This window comes from Miscanthus floridulus, chromosome 1, assembly GCF_019320115.1.
Source record: "Miscanthus floridulus cultivar M001 chromosome 1, ASM1932011v1, whole genome shotgun sequence".
Classification (NCBI taxonomy): Eukaryota; Viridiplantae; Streptophyta; class Magnoliopsida; order Poales; family Poaceae; genus Miscanthus; species Miscanthus floridulus.
In genome coordinates, this window is record NC_089580.1 from 184,369,573 (window position 1) to 184,390,903 (window position 21,331).

The 21,331-nt window shown below is 51.5% G+C and overlaps 1 protein-coding gene across 1 annotated transcript; it reads right to left on the reverse strand.

The window, feature by feature from the left end:
- Positions 1-202: 202 nt before the first annotated feature.
- On the reverse strand, positions 203-7,046 carry LOC136504944 (CASP-like protein 2U2). The gene is made up of 3 exons (XM_066499999.1): positions 6,678-7,046; positions 2,617-2,749; positions 203-811 (listed from the first exon to the last, which is right to left on the reverse strand). The coding sequence occupies exons 1-3, from the start codon at positions 6,920-6,922 to the stop codon at positions 572-574; spliced, it is 618 nt and encodes a 205-aa protein (XP_066356096.1). The 5' UTR covers positions 6,923-7,046; the 3' UTR covers positions 203-571.
- Between the last annotated feature and the right edge of the window lie 14,285 nt (positions 7,047-21,331).

Here is a 21,331-nt window from a genome sequence, read left to right on the forward strand (position 1 = left end):
TGGAAAGCCCGTCACTGACAATTGTAGTGGGCCTGAAAGATAATCGTAGGACACAAGAACGGAAGGCGGAGAACGAACCATTTGATCATCCATAATAAGTTCTTTGCGTCAGAGTCCACAACACAAAGATGCCTATCTCCAGCAAGTTTGACAAAGTAATGCGGAGTAAATGATGGCAGTTGCCACAGCATCAGCAACAACAGCTACTGTATAATAATAACCCAGGACCAAGAGTAATTTCCCAGCCATCCCTGCTGCAGCAGCTGCAGGCGGCGACAGCCATCGTCGATACATCGCTTTCCCACACGTTTATTGCCATAGTATAAGTACACGAACACATTGGATCACTTCACATCATATATTATACATACATGGGCGAGCGTCCCAGAGACCTTTTTATGGCTACGCTGACAGACGACGACAGGAATGCCTACAAACACCAGGAAAAAAACTCAAACCGGAGATGAAGAAAACCTAAGAAAAAGGGCCAGCGGCGGCGGCGAGACAAGCACAAGCGGCTGCCCTGTGTTCCTAGTGGCAGGCTGAAGGGAGAGCCGGCCGGCCGGGCCGATCACTTCCTCCCTTTGCCGCTGCCGTACAACCGGAAGAGGTTGAACGCGGACACCAGCGAGATGCCGACCATGCTCAGGCTGGCAGCCACGGCGCAGGCCACGGCGCCACCAGCCTGCGCGCAGAAACGCTTGTAGAGGTGGCACGTCTTCATCCACTGGAACTGCTGCGACCCGTACTTGCCGATCATGGCCGCCTCCATGGCCACGGCCACCGCCGAGATCGTGAAGTACGCCATCACCTGCACATGCAAGCGCCCCCCGGGTTGTTCACAGAACGTACGTAGAGTCAGTACTGTTTATGGTAAGAACAGGCATCACGACAGAAGACTATCGTGTGTAAGACAGGAAAGAGCGTATCCAAGAGTATCCAATATTTTTTTTCCAAAAAACCATGGAGTTCGATGACTCTAAAAAAAATATTGGAAGGAATAAAGAAGGGATCTCCAAGAGTTTTATAATAATCCACTCCTGACATATAGAAAACAATTTTACAACATGAATCATATACTATTTCTAAATTATCCTAACCACTTTTATATATTCTTTCTCTTGTACCCTTTCCTAATCATTATTCTTTCCACGCCCTTCCATTTTTAGATTGGCCGACAAACACGCGTGGGGAGAGAAGATATGCGTGACTCGGAACAACGTAACTTTACGCGGACCAGATGACTTTTTCCAAGTTCTAAAAGATTAGGAGAATAAATTAGAAGTTGTTGGAGAGAGTTTTTTTTCTCCCCTCGTTAAAAACCAAGAATTAAGAAGGGATTTAGAAAACTCTTTATGCTCTTAGAACGACCTAGAGCTTGGCATAACACCATCTGGTGGCTCTGAATCTCTGGTCTGTGATCTCACCTACTGCTACCGCTGTTCTGGATTGTACTGCACTGGGGCTGCTGCCGCATTCAGGCAGCAAATACACGTAGTACATGTTGGTACACTTGCATTTGACAGTTCGCCAGGATGACCAGTCTGTTTCCCACCATTTGCTAGCCATGGAACATGTATATGACCACAAATTACTGGAAAACGTACAATTACTATCCTGACTCCTGAGGCCCGGATATGCAGTTCATTTGTATGTTAGGCAGTTGGTTCTAATATTTTTGGTTTGGGCACCTTTAAGTAGCAGGTCGTTTTCTATCAAAAAAAAGTAGCAGGTCGTTTATTTTATCACAGTGATTTATCAATTTCAAAATTTCCAAGGAATATGCTAACCATAGCTCAGGCCTTGTTTAGATGCCATCCAAATTCCAAGTTTTTTCACTCTCTCTCCATCACATCAATTTTTAGCCGCTTGCATGGAGTATTAAATGTAGGTAAAAAAAATAACTAATTACACAGTTTAGTTGGAAATCACGAGATGAATCTTTTGAGCCTAGTTGGTGATTTGCGTTCTGCTATACGGAGGAAGGCCGGAAGGATGTGACATGACATGAATACATGATCACATGAAAATAACTTTATATCAACAATTTCAAGCAACACGAGGTGTCTTGTAGGCTATAAATGCACATTAAGGTGTCAATTAATGCCAACTTCTATTTTCCCTGTCAATTAATGCCAACTTCTATTTTCCCTGTCTTTATATGGGTCGACATGTCCCTAAAAGAACGTCAGTGTTGACGGGTATGCATAGCAAACTATCCTATCAATAATTGACACGTCCAGCATACGAGTTACTTACTCCTAAACTGTGTCTTTCATATCTCCTGTTTCAATCTGCTATGACAACAATGTATTGAATATTACTGTTTGAACGTCAGAGCTGCCCAGTGGCTAATCCTAACAACCTTTCTGTGTGTTGACCCCAAAACTTTGGGTAACCATCTACTTTATGTCTCGGTCACATTCCGTTTGCACAGTACAAAACATGTTCAAGTGCTCAAGGGCGACAGAACAGTAGCCTTTCCGCTCAAAATATTTAGAAATGATAGCAGAACAATAACCACTTGATTGTGACAAATAACACACATGCAACAAGAACATAAAGACAGCGACCAAAAAAGTATAAAAGCTGATAGTGACAATCATAAATACTTGCCTGATCACAAGAGAAGATAGCCCATGCCATGGGCCTGTTGATGAGGACACCACCTGTCAGAATGCTCACCAAGCACCTCGCCCCCTGGAGCAGGCTATAGCACGCTGCCATCCCGTTTGCTATCACCAAGAATCTGCATGCCAGCAATTGAGCATCAGCAACCACTATTTGTCATTTATCTTCTTGGACATTAGTTATGAAGACGTAATAAGTTTAAATCCTGAGTGTATCATAGTAATAAACATGGATTGATATACTTCTTCTTAGAAGAAGGCCGAAGACGGATTTTTTTTCCATTATCTTTTTTGAACTAATTTTTTCCCGTTATCTAAAAAAAGCAACACCTTTTGTCAGTTTGATAAAATTTTATGCTTCTAATGAAATAATACAAAGTTCCACACCACTGGTCCTGGAAACTTATGTGATTTTTTATTGATGTATTATTTTGACGACTTCCCTTCCATGCGGCTCTATTGAAAAATCACCTACTTTGTGGGCATGGTTAGCTCTTCAATATGTCAGTACTTTGAATGTTACACGATCCCATGCGGCTGCGTTATGAACAGCCTGGCCGTGGCTCGTCGTAAATGATCGTAAATTTTCAGCCGAAACAGTATTTTTCTCTCACACAAACCAGCCAGCAGTACTTCTTCACGAACCAACAACGATACGAACCAGCCAACCGAACATGCTGTTGGCCCTCCTCGCAGTTTTTTTTTCTTTTCTTTTTTTTATGTTAGGCTTACAGCGCACTGAGGGCAATAACTATGAAGTGATACCACTATCTGTTTCACTCCTACATATTATTAACTGTTGACTGCCGAGAGCAATAGTAAATCACACTGATCATGGAGTAGTGTATTGTTAGTTGTATTTTCAATGCAACACTGATGCTGCTAAAACTCAATTCCCCGTCGTTACATGTTTAGAACTGTAGGAATTGAATACTGTACTAGTTAAGAATTACTATATAACTACTGCTTCCAATAAAAAGATACTTGTAGATAATATGCAGTACTAGCACATGTTAGCACAGTTTATGTATAGAAACTATTTCAGAAAAATTAAAGGGTTATTTGGATCTACGCCATTATAATTCTTCAACTTTGGAGATATGCCATTACAATTCACCTATTCTGAAATTTGCCATTACAATTCTTCTTCTACTTGATACTTGCCATTTTCTACGTCTTTCGGGTGTTTGGGCCCACTGTCAGGCCATATACGTGTACGCATCTTCCGTATGGACCAAAACACCCCCGGCTGCTTCTCTCCCTCCACTCACTGACGTGTGGGCCCCACACGTCAGATTCTCCTTCACACCGGCCACTCCTCCCTCAGGTCAACCGACGCCCCTCTCTCTCTCACTCCTCTCTCTCTCTCACACATCGGCCACTCCTCCCTCTCCCTCCAACCACATCGGCGCTCCTCCTCGCTCCCACACCATGGCGGTGCCCTTCCTCCCTCAAACCACGACAGCACCCCTCCTCCCTTTCACTCCCACCAAGGCGGCGCGGCTTGACCACGGCAGTGAGCGCGGCCCGTCTCGCCCGGCGGCGCGCGTGGGGGCGCGGATCCGGCCTCCACCTCCTCCCTGACGGCGGATCCGGCCCCCTCCTCCTCCCCAACGGTTGAACCGGCCGCCACCTCCTCCTCGGCGGCGGATCCGGCCCCCTCCTCCCCGACAGTGGAACTGGCCACCACCTCCTCCCCGGTGGTGGATCCGGCCCACTCCACCTCCCCGGTGGCGGATCCGGCCCGCTCCACCTCCCCGGCGGCGGAACCAGCCCCAACCTGCTCCCCAGCGGTGGATCCGGCCTACTCCTCGTCCCCGGCGGTGGATCCGGCCCCCACCTCGCCCCCGGCGGTGGATCCGGCCCCCACCTCGCCCTCGGCGGTGGATCCGGGCCCTACCTCGTCCACGGCGGCGGATCCGACCCCCACCTCGTCTTCGGCGGTGGATCCGGCCCCCACCTCCTCCCCGACGGTGGATTCGGCCCCCACCTCCTCCCCGGCGGTGGATCCGGCCCCCACCTCGTCCCCGGCGGTGGATCCAGCCCCCACTCACCTCGTCTCCGGCGGTGGATCCGGCCCCCACCTCGTCCCCGGCGGCGGATCCGGCCCCCACCTCGTCCACGGCGGCGGATCCGGCCCCCACCTCGTCCACGGCGGCGGATCCGGCCCCCACCTCCTTCCCGGCAGCGGATCCGGCACCCTCCTCCCCGACGGCGAGCGGATCTGGTTGAGGAGGCGAGCGGCATGGATCCGACGGCGGCAGATCCCAGCCGACGAGATCCGACGGCGTGGATGGGCTTGCTGGAGGTTGAAGGAGAATCTGACGTGTGGGGCCCACACGTCAGTGAGTGAAGGGAGAGAAGCAGCAGGGGTGTTTTGGTCCATACGGAATATGTGTACACGTATATGGCCTGACAGTGGGCCCAGACACTCGAAAGACGTAGAAAATGGCAAGTATCAGGTAGAAGAAGAATTGTAATGGCAAATTTCAGAATAGGTGAATTGTAATGGCATATCTCCAAAGTTGAAGAATTATAATGGCGTAGATCCAAATAACCCAAAATTAAATGAATACGTCAAATACAAAGTGAATAGAGAAAATGCACAGCATACGTAGTAGGAGTATTAGGCCGTGTTTAGTTTGCATCCAAATTCCAAAAAAAAAAAATGCTACAGTACCCATCACATTGGGTTACGTGTATGGAAGCATTAAATGTAGACGAAAAAAAACTAATTGCACAGTTTGGTTAGAAATTACGAGACGAACGTTTTGAGCCTAATTAGTCCATGATTGAACACTAATTGCCAAATAAAAACGAAAATACTACCGTAGCCCAAAATCCAAACTTCGCGCAACTGAACACGCGCTTAGAATATTGGGAGCACTGCTAGCATGCGAGGCAACCGTGGTGGTAGGCGAGAAGTAGGTCGCATTCAAGCGCGCTCATGAATGAGGGACGAAGTAACCATTAACACTGCAACGGGTAGCCAGAACCACCACGTGGTGGTTGCCATACTTGGACACCATGTCACAGTGATGATAACTATAAACTCAACCGGAAGCAGACCACATCCACAGCACACCGCACACGCTGCCACCGGTGTGACCAGAGGGGTAAAAAACAAACACTGCGAGTGCCATGTCAACAAGGACAGGCAGCGCCATGAAAGCAGCTGCTATTCTGGGTTGGACGGACCTACCCTTTCCCTTCCGTGCGAACTACGCACGGCCAGGCAAGGACCGGTGGCAGCCACTGGCAAACGCATACGTACATACGCTCTACATACGCGTGGGTCCGTCCACTGCGAAGCGGCAAGGAAATAATAAACCTGCCCCCGAGCCCAACTGTGCATGCCCCGGCCGGCATCAGCTTTTAAGCGGCCGGTTCGTCGTCGCCGCCGTACGTGTGGTTGCCCGTTGGCCTCGCCATCACTCTCTCTCAAGTCTCAACCTCTCCAGCAGCGCGCAGCACATTTGTTGGTTGATATACTGCTACCACAGTCTGGTGGCACCGTGTGTACACGTTCAGTTCAGGCAGCCCAGGGCACCCGATTAAGGAAGCTTCCTTTTCTTGCTTAAGTTGCCATCGGTCATCAGACTTGCCTTATAACGAAAGTGATAGTGATATAGTAGTAGCTCCTAGTCTATCTATCTAATAGTAGTACACTAAATAAAAACACTGGGCACCTGGATCAACAAACAACATGCACAGCCTCGGTGACCAGTTGAAACAAATAATAATTTGGCAGCACAAAGGGATGGCGGATAAAGGATAAAGGAATGCATGCTGCTCGCAACTCCCATGTGCTGGGGATTTGTGACATCTGACTAGGACGCGTTTGATTCTGGAGAAATTAATTTGCACAAAAATAAAGAAAGACCACTGAAAAAGAAAAGTTCGCTTGCTGCTGTTGCATGCGTACGCATCATTGGGAGGCCTAATTAATGGTGGATGGGAATACTTGCACAGGGATGGCGTGGCGCCATGGCGGGGGCGGAATTAAAAGTCACGAGGGGAGGGGACGGGTTTGACGGAGGCGCTTACACGAGCGACTGCATGTCGGTGAACCGGGCGGTCTTCTCGACGGCGAAGATGGTGCGGGTCTGGCGGTCGGCGCCCAGCAGCGCCGCGGCGAGCACCGCCAGCCCGCACGCCGCGCACCGCATGAACAGCTCCGCGGCGCGCACCCGACGCTCCAGCGCCTCCGGCACGCGCCCCGCCGCGCCGTAGTAGCACACCGGGACGTTCCCGGGGCTCACACCGTTGTCGGCTCCGCCTCCGTGGCTCATGGCTGGTCTGTGGTCTCTCTCTCTCTCCTGCGAGCTGCTGGTTCTTCTGCCACCGACGAGGGAGGCGAGTGTGGGAGCGGGATGAGGAGTGAACTGAGAGCCGCGATGTACGCTGCGGACTGCGGCAGTTGGAGGGAGGTGTTTAAAAGCACAGAGCAGAGGCCAGCGGCAGAAGAGCAAGGGTTTTCGCTAGATGCACTCCACCAACCCATCATAATGCTTGGGTAGACGTCCAGTTGAGAAATTAATGGGCGAGATGAAACATGTACATAATGCACGGAATACGAGTTGATAGCCACGTGATTTTCAACACGCCTCTATATTGTATGATACTCCCTCGGCTAAAAATGAATGAATTCGCACAGTATTAAATTAAAATATTTAAGTTTAGTAACCAACTATATATTAAAAATATTAATGCATCAAATAAGTATCATTATATTTGTCATTAGATAATTTTCATAATATACTTATGTGGTGTTATAAGAATTAATTAATATATATATTTGGTCAAACCTTAGAGCAACTCTAAGGGTTTTTTTGTATCTTTCTTTATTCATTGGAATATTTTTTTGTGAAATATATCTGTAACGGCTTATGCATTTAAATCTCTAAATATAACCATTCTTTATTATAGGTTTTTGCTAAGTAAAGATGTGGAGAGTAGGAATGATTTTCTAGAGTGCGTGTAGACTATAGAGAAGTTGTTGGAAGATAAAAAGATATATAGAGTAATTTTTGTTTAGATATCTCACCAAATAAAAATTTAGAAAAAGAGTTTAAGAAAAATTCTTAGAGGTGCTCTTAAATACTTTGACAAAGAATACATAAAGTTATATTTTTTCAGATGAAGATAATACTATATTAGTATGCAAGATTGCCGGAATAAAAGGAGTAATTTTTATTGATGTTGAAGTAAAATAGGATACAAACATATTTGAAACATCTAACATGGGCGATGAATATTGTCGGGGACCTAATACTGGGGTACCTAAAGAGAAGGAGTTAATAACCGTCAAACATTAATGATTCCGAACAGACAAGAACGCAACAACACTTCTTGCCCAAACGACTGAAGATTGACTCCGCCTTGCCCGACCCCTGAGGGCTGGCTCCGCCTCGCCCGACCCCCGAGGGCTGGACTTCGCCTCACCCGACGTCTGGGGCAGACTCCGCTTCGCCCGACGTTCAGGGCAGACTCCGCCTCGCCTGACGACTGAGGGCTGGTTCCGCTTCGCCCGACGTCCGAGGGCTGGGCTCCGCCTCGCCCGACGTCCAGGGCAGACTCCGCCTCGCCCGACGACTGAGGGCTGGCTCTGCCTCGCCCGATGTCTGAGGGCAGGCTCTATCTCGCCCGACATATAGGGGCTAGCTCCGCCTCACCCGACGTCCGAGGGCTGGCTCTGCCTCGCCCGCATCTGGGGGTTGGACTCCGCCTCGCCCGACGTCCGGGGGCAGACTCCGCCTCGCCCGACGTCCGTGCGCTACTCCTTCATAACTACGTGTGCAGATAAGGCGGGGCACTCAAGTCAACCGCAATATCGAGGACCATACCCTGCACGACTGTAGGAAAAGTACCATCAGGATATGACCAGACAGGCGCTATAGGCTCTTCCAGGCATGTCAGAGTCCAAACAGTGTTGTGGGCGTCGACATTTGTCCTACAGTGTTATGGGCGCCGACAATTGCCCTCGGACACGAATCCTGGCGGAAACATACGACAACCACTACGGTCCAGAAGGAAACTCATGTCATCTACAGTAACGAACGTGGGGTCTCTACGCCATCTGTTCCCCATAGGGTCACAGCTCGACACCCTGGTGCGTCGCGCCGCCCGCCGGAGTGAGATGGGATATGACCACTTGCTGAACGAAGCCAGAGCACGGCCCTATCAGGATCAGCGAACGTGCTATCCCTAGCACCGTCTGCCATAACAGCAGGGCAGGCTCAAAGAAAAAGGAAGACCCAGCACCTTCGAAGGACCTTCTCTACCTCTGGTTTTTTCCTCTTTCTCCCATTCGTAATCCCTACTCCCCCTTGATCTATAAAAGGGAGGGCAGGGCACCCCACTAAAAGGGGAAATCAATTCAACACACCACGCACCACATAACACACAACTGAGCAGCAATCAAGCTCTTAGCGCCCTTTCCAACTTTCCATCAGAGACTTGGGATATGTCCCTCTCTCGACCGTTTGTACCCCCTACTATGAACCTTTCAGTGCTAATAACATGAGCAACAGCAGAAAACTAGATGTAGGGACATTCTGCCCAAACCAGTATAAACCTTTGAAGGGTCGAGATAGCGGACTAGAGGGGGGGTGAATAGTCTTTTCTAAAATTAATTATGTCGGCTAACCGATACAAATGCGAAATTAAAACTATCGGTCTAGCCAAGACTATACCCCACTATATATGTTCACTAACACCTTGCAAAGATAACAATTATGCAACAAAGGTGCCGGGCTAGTTAGAGCTCTCCTAAACAATTCTAGGAGCAAGGTTACACAAACCTATGTCACTAGTACTTTAAGAAACAAGGGAGCTCCTACATATGCTAGTAAGCAAAAGCACAAAGCTAACTAAGCTTACTAGCAATGCTCAATAATAAGGCAACTAATGCCTAATTAGAGAGCGCAAATACTTAGCTACACAAACTAAGCAATGTGACTAACAAGGTTACTAAAACTAAATTAGCCACGCAAGGGAGCTACTTCTATGCTATACAAGCAAGAAGGTAATTAGCAAGCTACACAAGCTATCTAATTACAAAAGCAACAACACAAGCGTAATGTATATGAAAGTAAACGCAAGCTTGTGTAACGGAGATGCAAACCAACGGGAAGAACAAGGTTGACGCGATGATTTTTCTCCCGAGGTTCACGTGTTTACCAACACGCTAGTCCCCGTTGTGTCGACCGCTCACTTGGTGGTTCGGCGGCTAATTGGCATCACCCGCCAAGCCCGCACGTCGGGCGCCGCAAGAACCTACCCCTTGAGTGAGGGTATCTCAATGACACGCTTTACTAATGTTGCTCTTCGCGACTCCTGCGGGGCGAGCACAAGTGCCCCTCACAAGCACTTCTCCGGAGCGCCGCATAAGCTTCTTGCGCGCTTCGACGGAGACCACCACCAAGCCATCTAGGAGGTGGCAACCTCCAAGAGTAACAAGCACCACCGACTTGCAACTCGATCACCTAGTGCCACTCGATGCAACCTCACGATGCAATCGCACTAGAATCACTCACTCACACAATCGAATGATCACTATCAAGTATATGTGTGATGGAGGGCTCCTAAGCACTCACAAGCATGGACACTAAGTTCCTTGAGGTGCTCTTCCCCAGCCATGGCCGAAGGCCACTTCTATTTATAGCCCCAAGGGCTAAATTAGCCGTTACCCCTTCACTGGACAACGGTCGGGCCGACCGGACACTTCGGTCGTGTTGACCGGACGCTGGACCTCAGCGTCTGGTCGCCCACAGACGGCCATGTGTCCTAGTTCCAATGGTCACTTGACTTGACCAGACGTAGCAGCTTTCAACTGACCGGACGCTGAACCCCCAGCGTCCGGTCGTTTTTAGTAAGGTACCGACCTCGACCGGACGCGTCCGGTCACACTTGATCGGACGCAGCCAGCATCCGGTCACACTCCAGCTTCTGCGTCACCGTACGTCAGCCTGACCGGACGCAGCCTACCAGCGTCTGGTGCATTCAGATCCAGCGTCTGGTCAGTTGACCAACGCTAGCATCTTCGCGACTAACTCGTTCTTACTTCTAACTTCTTCATCCTTGCTCCAATGAGCTAACCACCAAGAATTTGCATCCGGCGCAATAGAAAATAGGCATTCCATTTTCCCAAAAGCGCCGAATCCCGCCGAGCTTGAGAGGCGGGAGGGAGAGGGACCCAAACCCATCTTACCCCTGCAAACACCACCTCCTTTATAAATGTGCCAACACCACCAAGTGTACATCACCATGTGTATGTGTGTTAGCATTTCATAATCATTTCCCAAAGGATGTTAGCCACTCAACTTGCCACGCCACTCGATCCTAGCGACAATGCAAAGTTAGATCACTCAAGTGGCACTAGATGACCAATATGCAAACAAGTTTGCCCCTCTTGATAGTACGGCCATCTATCCTAAACCCAGTCATAAACTTCTCTACACACCTATGACCGGTGAAATGAAATGCCCTAGGTTATACCTTTGCCTTGCGCATTCCATTCCATCTCCTTCAAAGTCGATGCAACACATGCACCAACACGATCAACAATGATATGATCCACTTCATATCATCACATGATCATATTGGTTCATTGATCTTGACTCCACTTGCTCTTCACCGTTGCTATCGTCCATCGGCGCCAAGTCTTGCTCAAGCTTCACCGCCACGCGGTCCATCACTCCAAAGCCTTTGACTTGCCCTTCACGCTTGCAACCGGTCCATCAAGCCAAGTCTTGTCTTGATCTTCTCCACCTTGATCACATGACTCAATGTCATGTCTCATGTGCAATAAGCTCCTTTATCATCACATGTGTGAGCTTTGCAACATCTCCAAGCCATTTTCACCTCCATGGCATATGTTGCTCATACACATGTACCTGTGGACTAATCACCTGTGTATCTCACATAAACACAATTAGTCCACCTAGGTTGTCACTCAATTACCAAAACCAACAAGGACCTTTCAACCTTGTGTCTTTTAGCACACTATTCGGGCCCAACGCACAACAAATATAAATTTACTAGTTGGTGTTTATTCGAAACACTGATAGTTGGCGCGCCAGGTATGGGACCTTTGCGCCTTTTGATGATTAATATCAGGCCACGGATGGCTAGCCATGGAATCAGCTGGGTCTCGGGCACACACGTGCACTTCGGTGACCCGAACTTCATCGTCATGGTGGGAGGAGAGTGAGCATTGTCTCACGCCGCCATCCAACCTCTCCCCTCCATCGCCCTCAACTATGGGAGGCTTGAGCGCCAGCGTGGCGTCTCCCTAGGACCCCAGCCATCTAGGAAGGACCCACGCCACCTCACCCTCTCTCCGAAACATCCCGCATGGAGCGTCCCGATGGTGTTTTCGTTCAGTCTCCATAATGCCACGACGACCGCTAGCCACCTTGTGGCATAGCGCATGATCCCATTCTCCACGAATAACGAGTTCGTGGGGGTGATCGAACAAGTCACGGAATCTCTGCATGGCCTCCTCGTAGAGGAGCCTGGGTCGCCCTCTGACTCTGACTCCAGTAGGGGAGCCATCACCCCTCCTGAGAATGCTTCATGGCAGTTACCCCCGAGGGACATGTCAAAAGCATTCCCGAAGAGGAGGCTACCCCGACGGACAACCTTGGTGATGAGGTCAAGGGGGAGACAACAGCCCCACCTCGCATGAGGGTGGAGTAGCTGAAAGCCCGATAGTGGGAGATCGAGGATGTGCAACTCTAGCTCGAGCAGGAATTCGTGGAGCTTGATCGGGAGATCGAGCGCTGCGGAGACGGTGGGTGCGCACACTCCATGGCCCACGACATGAATCAGAGGATCATCATTGATGATGAAGACCTTCCTCACTTTGCTCGGGCAAGCTAGAATATCGCTGCTGCAGCGGCTCTACTCCATGGCCTTCCAGGGGCCGCGACGCCCGAGGACTGTCGGGCCCACCATGAGATTTGCATGCTACTCGAGCATGCAACGGCGTAGCAGGCTAAGAGCTCGCTGTCTCGATCATACGAGATCAACGCCAGCCAGCGCACGCCCTCAGCGTGCCCCGCCAGAGACGCGTCAGTCCACCAGGCACCACAGGGCGATAGGTAGCGCGCTGTGGTCCCAATACATCAGCGTCTCGACCACAACCGCGACGTACGCAGCACCCTAGACGTACCTATGGCGAGCCAAGAGGAGCCCACCACGGCTATCATCCTCATCGCGGCAGATGCTACGACAGCAGCGAGGACCGAAGCCCTAGCCCCAACCTGTCGGGCCCTCAGGCCTTCGGCCGACAAATCCTCAACGTTGCCTTCCCACCAAGGTACCGGCCACCAACCAATATCTCGAAGTACTCTAGGGAAACAAACCCTGGATTATGGCTCAAAGACTATCGACTTGCCTACCAAGCCAGTGGTGCGGATAATGACAACTTCATTATCCACAACCTTCCACTGTTCTTAGCCGATTCGGCACAAGCATGGTTGGAACACCTGTCATCCAACGTAATCTAGAGTTGGGCGGATCTAAGGGAGATCTTTGTGGGGAACTTCCAGGGCACATATAAGCGTCCTGAGAACCCATGGGACCTCAAGAACTGTCGATAGAAGACCGGCGAGACCCTCTATGGGTACATCTAGCGCTTCTCCCAGTAGTGCAACAAGCTTCCTAACGTCGCCAACGTAGACATTATAGGAGCTTTCTTGTCCGAGACTACCTGCGAGTCTTTGGTTCATAAGCTAGGATGCAAGGGCCCATGAACCACCAAGGAACTTCTAGACATCATCACCAGCCATGCCTTAGGAGAAGAAGTAGTCGGAGCGATCTTTGATCATATCGAGGGCAAGGCAAGGTGGGACAAGGGCGTCAACGAAGGCACCTCCAATCGTTCTACCAAAAGGAAGAACAAGAAGCCACGACATGAGAACTCGCTCATAGCCACTGCTGACCGCAAGGGTGGTCAGAAGCCCACGGAGGGTACTCCAAACCACTTCGAAAAACTACTCGAGGGGCCATGCCCAAACCATGCTTTCCCGGTGAAGCATCTGTACAAGGACTATAGCCTCATATGGTGGTTTTTGTCCGAAGGCTCTAATAAAGGGGAGAATTGAATGGACCCTGCCCCCACCACGAACGACGCCGAGGAGAAGAACGAGGGCTTTCCGACACCGGACGATTGCCTCATGATCTTCAGAGGATCAGCGGCCTATGACTCCAAACGTCGTCAGAACGTCATGTGCCACGAGGTCTATACGATCGAACTGGCCACACCTGCCTTCCTCCAGTGGTCAGAGTCCACCATAACCTTCGATCAGACCGACCACCTAGAGAGTATCCTGCATCCGGAGAGATATCCGCTCGTGGTCGACGCGTAGCACCCTCCAGTGCACCCCCTCCATTGGCAGAAGTGGCCCCTTCTCAGTGAAGGCGGCCAGCACCATCTCATCTACATCGGATGACCTCCAGCTCAACATCATGCTCTAAATTCATGAACAGATCTGTGAGTTCTCTCCCTCGCATTACCCTCTCTCACTTAGGAACCGTCGTGACGTACGAACGCACTCGGTGAGAAGGAAGAAGGAGGAGAGGCAGTAGCTCAGGAATAGGCTGAGGAATAGGACGAGAACCCTCTCCCTTCCCCTATTTAAGAAGGAGGCACAGCAGTTGGAGAAAGGTGAAGGGTTGGGGCGAAAAACCCTCTCCCTTCCCCTATTCAATATGGATGGGAATTCGATGGGACATGCCTTGATCGACGGGACACGCCTTGGTCCATAAGATGGCGCCTGGTCAAACAGGACGTGGCCTAGGCATGGCCCACCACTACCGCACGCTGGGCACGAGAAACAAGGCGCAACCACATGCAGGTGGCTCTCCGCCTTCCCAGGCAGGACCTAGAAGGGCCCAATGACGGAGCCTCCATTAAGGGGACACCAACGGGCCTCCTAAGTCGATTGGATGGCCTAGGCAAACGCTGAGCGATGAACGGCCACCGAAAGATAAGCACCCTTATTTACTTACTTTACGTATCAATTTCACTACCGAGCCTCTGACCCCAGCAATGGCAGGGGCGCGGACATCGCTCGGGGGCTACCGAGAGTGTCTACTTGTTTAGACATTCTCGTCGCCCGACCCCTCCTTATGTTTAAAAACCAGAGTCACGGTGTGTGGGTGTAAACTTTGAGTAAAACTGGTCGAACCGCTAGACCCTACGCCCTAGCGGCTAAGGTGTTTTTGTTCACCAGCATGATTGAATTCTTTGTCCCCGCATCCCAAGCTTTAGCATCCACCTTCTCAAGACGGGTTTGGAGGGGTCTGCCTATGGAATCTCCTCCATGGAGAAGCTGCTAGGTCACCCAAGTTGATCGAACGACTCGAATCGCTGCCGAGACACAAACAAAAATTTGCGATGCTCGTGCAGATTATGCTGGCCCCGTCGCAAACGTCGGACCTGAACCATGCATGGACATATTCAGTAAGGGCTCCCCATCACTCATGCCACCAAGGTAACATCATCGACCTCCACTTTCATTTCCATTTTATCGTGCATTCATCCCATATATCCAAGCACTGCATATGCAATCGCTGCATCTCAACGCTTCGCGTCGCGTCATGAAGCGGTAGTCGCCTCATTCGATATGTGCGACAACTGACCGAGGTTTGAAGGTCAGCCCACAAAGGGCTCAAGGCCGCCTCGCGTCAAACAAGAGCCAGGGGAGAAAAATCGAGATGAGCCCCAGCGGCCTTGCCCGACCCTACTCAGAAGCAGACAGGAACATCCCGACCTTTCTCGTTTGGTTCTAACCATGAGCCAAACCCATAGAATCTCCATCGAGGAGAGGCCAATGGGACACCCAAGCCTATTCAATGGCTCAAGCATCTATCGGAAGGCAGGTTAAGAAGTAGTGGAATGCCATATGAGGGCTCTGCCAACTCCGTCAACGGATGATAGACTCGGATTCCTCTCGAATGTGCCTGTTAGCAAGCTCATTGAGCGCAACACTCGAGCCATCGAGACAAGTGTCATTAGCTAAGCCCACTTGGTTGCGAAAACCAAGGATAGGGTGACGTATGAAACACGACCAACCCCTATCAGACCCCAAGGGGCTTGGGGGCTCGAGCTGCCCGATCCTAGATCGATAGACCGAGGTTCAAAGGCTGACCCATGAAGGGCTTGAGGCCACCTCAAGTAGAACAAGAGCCAGGGGAGAAAACGCAAATGAGCCTCAGCGGCCTTCGCCCAACCCACATAGAGGCGGATAGGGTCATCTCAACCTTCTCGTTCGATCTAGCATCTAGCCGAGCCCATAGAATCCCCATTAAGGGGGAATCTGTTGGAAGGTGGGTTAAGGAGAAACGGAATGCCACCCGAGGGCTTTGCCGACCCTATCATGAGCGACGGGACCGGATTCCCTTCAAACATCCCTGTTAGCGAGCTCATCAAGCGCATCACTCGAGTCATCGAGGCAAGTGACGTTGCCTCAACCCCTCTGGTTGCGAAAACCACGGACGGGGCCACAGTCACAAAAACGAGTTGACCCTTGATCGAATCCCCGCCATGCGCTGGGGCTCAGGGAAGTCCGGACTTGCAAGGAGACCGAACGCATGGTCACAGAACGATAGCTAAAATCCTAAGGAAGGGGTATGTGCGAATACAAGAGTAGTTTTGCTATCCTCTCTTCGGTCTCCAGTGACATTCGACCCCAGCAACTGCAAGGGGTCGGATCTCACTCGGGGGCTAATAAAGGTATAAATACCTACTTTTTTGAAACAGTCGCTGCATCGGACTTCTTCCTCATGTTAAAAGTTAGTGGCAAGGTTTGTGGGAACGAATATTCGAGCATGCCTGGTCAGACTACAAAAAACCCATGCCCCAACACCTATGATAACTTTGCTCACCAGCATAATCGAAGTTTCCCTCTTACACACCTTGGCCCCTACGGTCTTAACAAATGAAAGGGTCGGATTGCATGAGCTCCTTTTTTTAATACAAAAAGGGAGGAAAGCAAGTTCAAATGAAACAAAATTATGAATTTGTTTAATGAAACAAAATTATGAATCTGTTTTCAAGACACAAAAGTGCCGACACTTGTCCACAGATTACTGATAATGTCTATCAGACTCATTCAACTAACTATCCCCTCTGGGGAGCACTATGTCTTTGATTCTATTCCCAGGTTCCATGCAATAGGAGTCATAGCCATCTCGATCTCATCTAGCTTGGAGGCTTCGTAGCTAGGCGCGAAGCTGAGGCTCATTGTCTCTAGGTCAATGCTCTCCGCATAATGAGAGTGGGCAACAACAAGGCCTGGGTGATCCCAACATGAAAAGCGTCCTCCTCAAGCTGGTGCACCCGCGTCGTGATGTCTACGGCAGCGGAGGCCACAAGCGGGCTGGTTCCCTCTGGCCATGCCACCCCCAGGTCATCAAAGACCACCCCGATGGCAGCACGTAGGAGATCATGCTCATCGCTCTTTGTCTGAAGGATTCCTCGCATCTCGGTCAGCTCTGTGACCAGCCTAGTAGAAATGCTCTCGGCCTCAAGCCTTCAGGCTACCGTGGTTCTAAGATAGGCCCAGACGGTGCTGACCTCCTGACGCGCCTTGTCGCGCTCTTGGATGATCTGGTCGCACTTCTCACGAGTCATGTCGTGCTCTGAGCAGAGTCTCTCCATAGTCTAGCGCAGCTCATCCCGCTCCTTGCACAGCCGGGCTATCGCCTCAGCGTCTAGGCTCGCCCTCTGCTATAGGGCCGTGGACCTCTCCTCCGCTCTGAGCTTGAGCTCCCGCTCCTTCACCTCTGCCAGGAGGTCGAAGGCCCACTAGCAGGCCTCGGCATCCCTCTGGAGCAGCTCATCCCGCTCCTTCCAACTCTGGCGGCCTCCTCCTTATCCTGCCATGCCCTGACCAATAGATCCTAGAACATCCTCTTGTCCTCCTCCATGCCATGACACGCCTTGGCCTTCTGCTATCGGAGACCGGCCACTTCCTTAGCCAAGGGAGTCAGCTCGGCCACCTACTGTTGGGCGACAGCAAGCTAGGCGCTCACATCTCCATGAAGTCGGGCCTCCTCGATGAGGCAGTCCCATTCCACCTTCTACTCATGGAGGAACCAGGATTTCTCCCAACTACGAGCAATAAGGGACTGAAAAGTAGATCAATGTCAAAAACATAAAAATACATGAAGAAAGATGAAAGCGAGGGGGAGATTAAGCAGATACCTAGCTAGTGGGAAAGATGACGTCACGCAAGATGCCCCTAGCTAGGTTTAGGACATCCATCATAGCCGAGATCCCTTTATTGAGACTCTCCTGCTCTGTGCTCTCAGTAGCATCGTCGAGCGAGAAGAGAATCGACGTTGGGTCCTGAGGATCCATCCACTAGAGCAACGACTCACCCCGTGCGAGCGAGTGGCTGCCCCCTGGCGTCAGGGCCAAGGGCGACCCCCGTTGGTCCTCTCCACCACCACCACAACACCCAGGGACCCTTCGGTTGTGTCCCTCTCTGTCCATCCCACCTCGAGCGCCGTCACCTGGGTCACCGGTGACACAGATCGCACCGCTTCCCCAAGCTCCACCGCGGCTGCGTCCGGCTGTGCCTGGCTTGTCATGGTCGCGCCCACCTCCACTTGCGACACTAGGGCCTCGACTTGTGGCAACGCGCCCACCATGAACGGCACCACAAACGTGAGTGGCAGCTCCATCTGCTCCGACATAGGCAACGGAATCACCTCCACCATCATTTGCTCGGTGACCTTCGAGGGTGCTCCTTTAGCCCCGGTGTCCGCTTGATCCACCAAGGGCACAAGCGCCACCACGAGCAACGCCTGACTAGACGATGAGGCCACAACATCAGCTCCACTCCTACCCAAAATAGGAGCGACATCGGGTGATGGACCCCGTCTTGCCTGAATGGCGACACTCTTCTTAGGCGCCATCGCCAAAAAACTATGCCACCTCATGACGCTACAAGAACACAAAAAGCATGAGTCACGACGAAAATAGAGAAAAACAAAGAAAAAGCAGAGGAACTAGTGGCTTACATTGGTGCTATTGGGTGGGGCCGTTTGGGGGACGAACCCCAAGTCTCTGCTCCGCCTCGTCAGGGTGGGACCATTTTGAGCCTGCTCCCTACTCCCGGGCAGAGGGGCTCGCCTCCTGTGCCTCCGAGGGCATGGTGGCGGGGCCACCCCCATCTGTCAGCACCTCGAGCATGGCGATAGATCCATCCACCCCTATTAGCTCTTGGGGCACAACAGCGGAGCCATCCCACTCCACCGGCACCTTGGGCACAGTAGCAGATCCGCCTGTCCCTACTACCTCTTGAGGTGCGGCAATGGGGCCACCCCCTATGCTGGCACCACGGGCGCGGTGGCAGACCTGCTCGCTCCTGCTGTCTCCTAGGGTAGGCCGATGGTTCGGTCCGTCTCCACCGGCCCCGCAAACATGCTTTCCCCTGTTTGGAACGGGAAAGGCCCCTGCGTGGACAAGTGTATATCTATCAGCGTATCCTTGATAGCTAGGTCGTCGCACTCAGTATTAGTGATTACCTCTTCATCCTCATCATTGTCATCATCATAGTCATCACTATCTGTCTCCACTCCTCGCTCCCATGCTTGCAACTTCCTTTGCTTCTTCCTCCTCTCGTTCTTCTTGGCCTTCTTCTGCCACTCGGCCGCGGTGCAATTCGCCACCACCACAAGCGGGTCCTTTGGCAGCGGGGCTGAGTGATCCAAAAAGACAAGCCTTTTCGGCTGGTCCCGCTATTCCAATATCACCATTCAGGGGTTGGGAGTTCAATTAAAAAGGAGGCACGGGGAAAGAGAACTTATGAAGTCGATGTACCCAGGTTTTGGTCGCATTGGGGGATGCCCTAGCACCGGGTACACAAAATCAAGAGCGGCACTGGTGTCGTCCCATGAAGGCTCCATCGCCTCCTTGATACGCTGCACCACTTCAGATAGGGAGAGCGCTCCCTCGAACAAGCGTCGTCCCCACGAGCGACACCCTGGGTGCCATCATGTGCAGGGGAAGCGCGTGCTTCATCAATGATGCCACCCTCCATGTGTGATAGGCGCCGATGATCCTCGACCCTTCACGACCCTCTCCTTCTAGATTCGAACGGTGGTGAGATGGTCCTGGATTTTCTTCCTATCTTTCTCTGCAACCCCCCCCCCCACTTCCTCCACGATTCTAGGACCTCTTTGATGAGGTGCCCGGTGAACTCTGGCAAGGTGGCGGCCATGTCGTTCTTGATGTAGAACCAATGCGAGTGCCACCCCTTGTTGGAGGTCGATAGATCCATCGGTGGGTACTCGTTGACCTAGTTGTTGCGGAGCTGAATGCCGGTGCATCCCATCGGCACGCTCAGCTCTTGCCTCTTCTCCCACTTCTTCAGGAGGGTGATGGCGAAGAAATGCCACCATAGGTTGAAGTGGGGACTAATCCCTAGGAACCCCTTACATAGGGTGACGAATGCCACAATGTGCTAGATCCCATTGGGAGTAAGGTGTTGTAGCTCCACATTATAGTAATTCAGCAACCCCCGAAGGAACTTGTGGGCGGGGGTGGTGAATCCCCACTCGTGGAAGTGAGCAAAGGACACAACATAGCCCTCGAGCGGCGATGGTGCATCCTCATTGCTGGGCAGCTGCCACTCCTCAGCGGTGGTCCACGCGCAAAGAAGGCCACGATGAACGAGGCCCTCTAGGCGCTGGAGGGTGACATCAGATCTACACCACGGCTCCATTGAATGATTGGGGAGGGTGGTTGCGAACTTGACGGTGGCTAAGATGCAGATGTGGGAGGCTTAGGTGATTGGCGGCAGAGGTTGTAGATGCAAAGGCAAGGAGGCGATGTTTGAAACCCTAGGGGCGAACCCTTTGGTTTTATAGGGACACCAGATGCAAGGAAGGCAACCATCCACCTAGATCTCCGCGCCTTCCACAATTTGTCATCATGTCACCACACCAGATATGCACCCCCAATCCCTATCCTTTCCCACCAAAGTCGCGCTGGACGTTTCGCCTTCTCGGGCAGACCAGGACTCTTTACCGGTGAAAGGATAGAAGTCAAAAAAGCATTTCTCCGGCCCGCCTGGGCCCATGTGTTCAAGGGCTGGCCCATCAATGGTTTCGATGACCGTCCCAAGGCAACCTTATGACGAAGGATAGGCCAGCGAGCGGCCAAAACCCAGGCACACGAGTGCCACAAGTATCAACCCACGATTGAGCCTCAGCCAGGCTGACTCTTGCCAGATCCCCGTGAATGAGAGACCAAGACTCTAATCGAACTATCCAGTTATCAAAACACAAAATCTCATAGCCATACCCACGAAGGGTCCGAATTACCCCTCAGGCGATTCTATCTGAATCACCCGGGGCTATACCCAACGGGTGCGCTCGCGCGTACCCTCTAGTGAATCAATATACCCCTGGGCGATTCTATCCAAATCACCAGGGGGCTGGCCCTCTGGTAAATCAAAATATCCCCTAGGCGATTCTATTCGAATCACCTGGGGGCTTGAGAGCTACACCTGTTGGGTACGCTCGCGCGCACCCTCTGGCGAATCGATATACCCCCCGGGCGATTCTATCTGAATCACCCGGGGGCTCGGCCTCTGGCGAATCAAAATACCCCTCGGGCGATTCTATCCAAATCACCCGGGGGCTTGAGGGCTACACCCGTCAGGTGCGCTCGCGCGCAC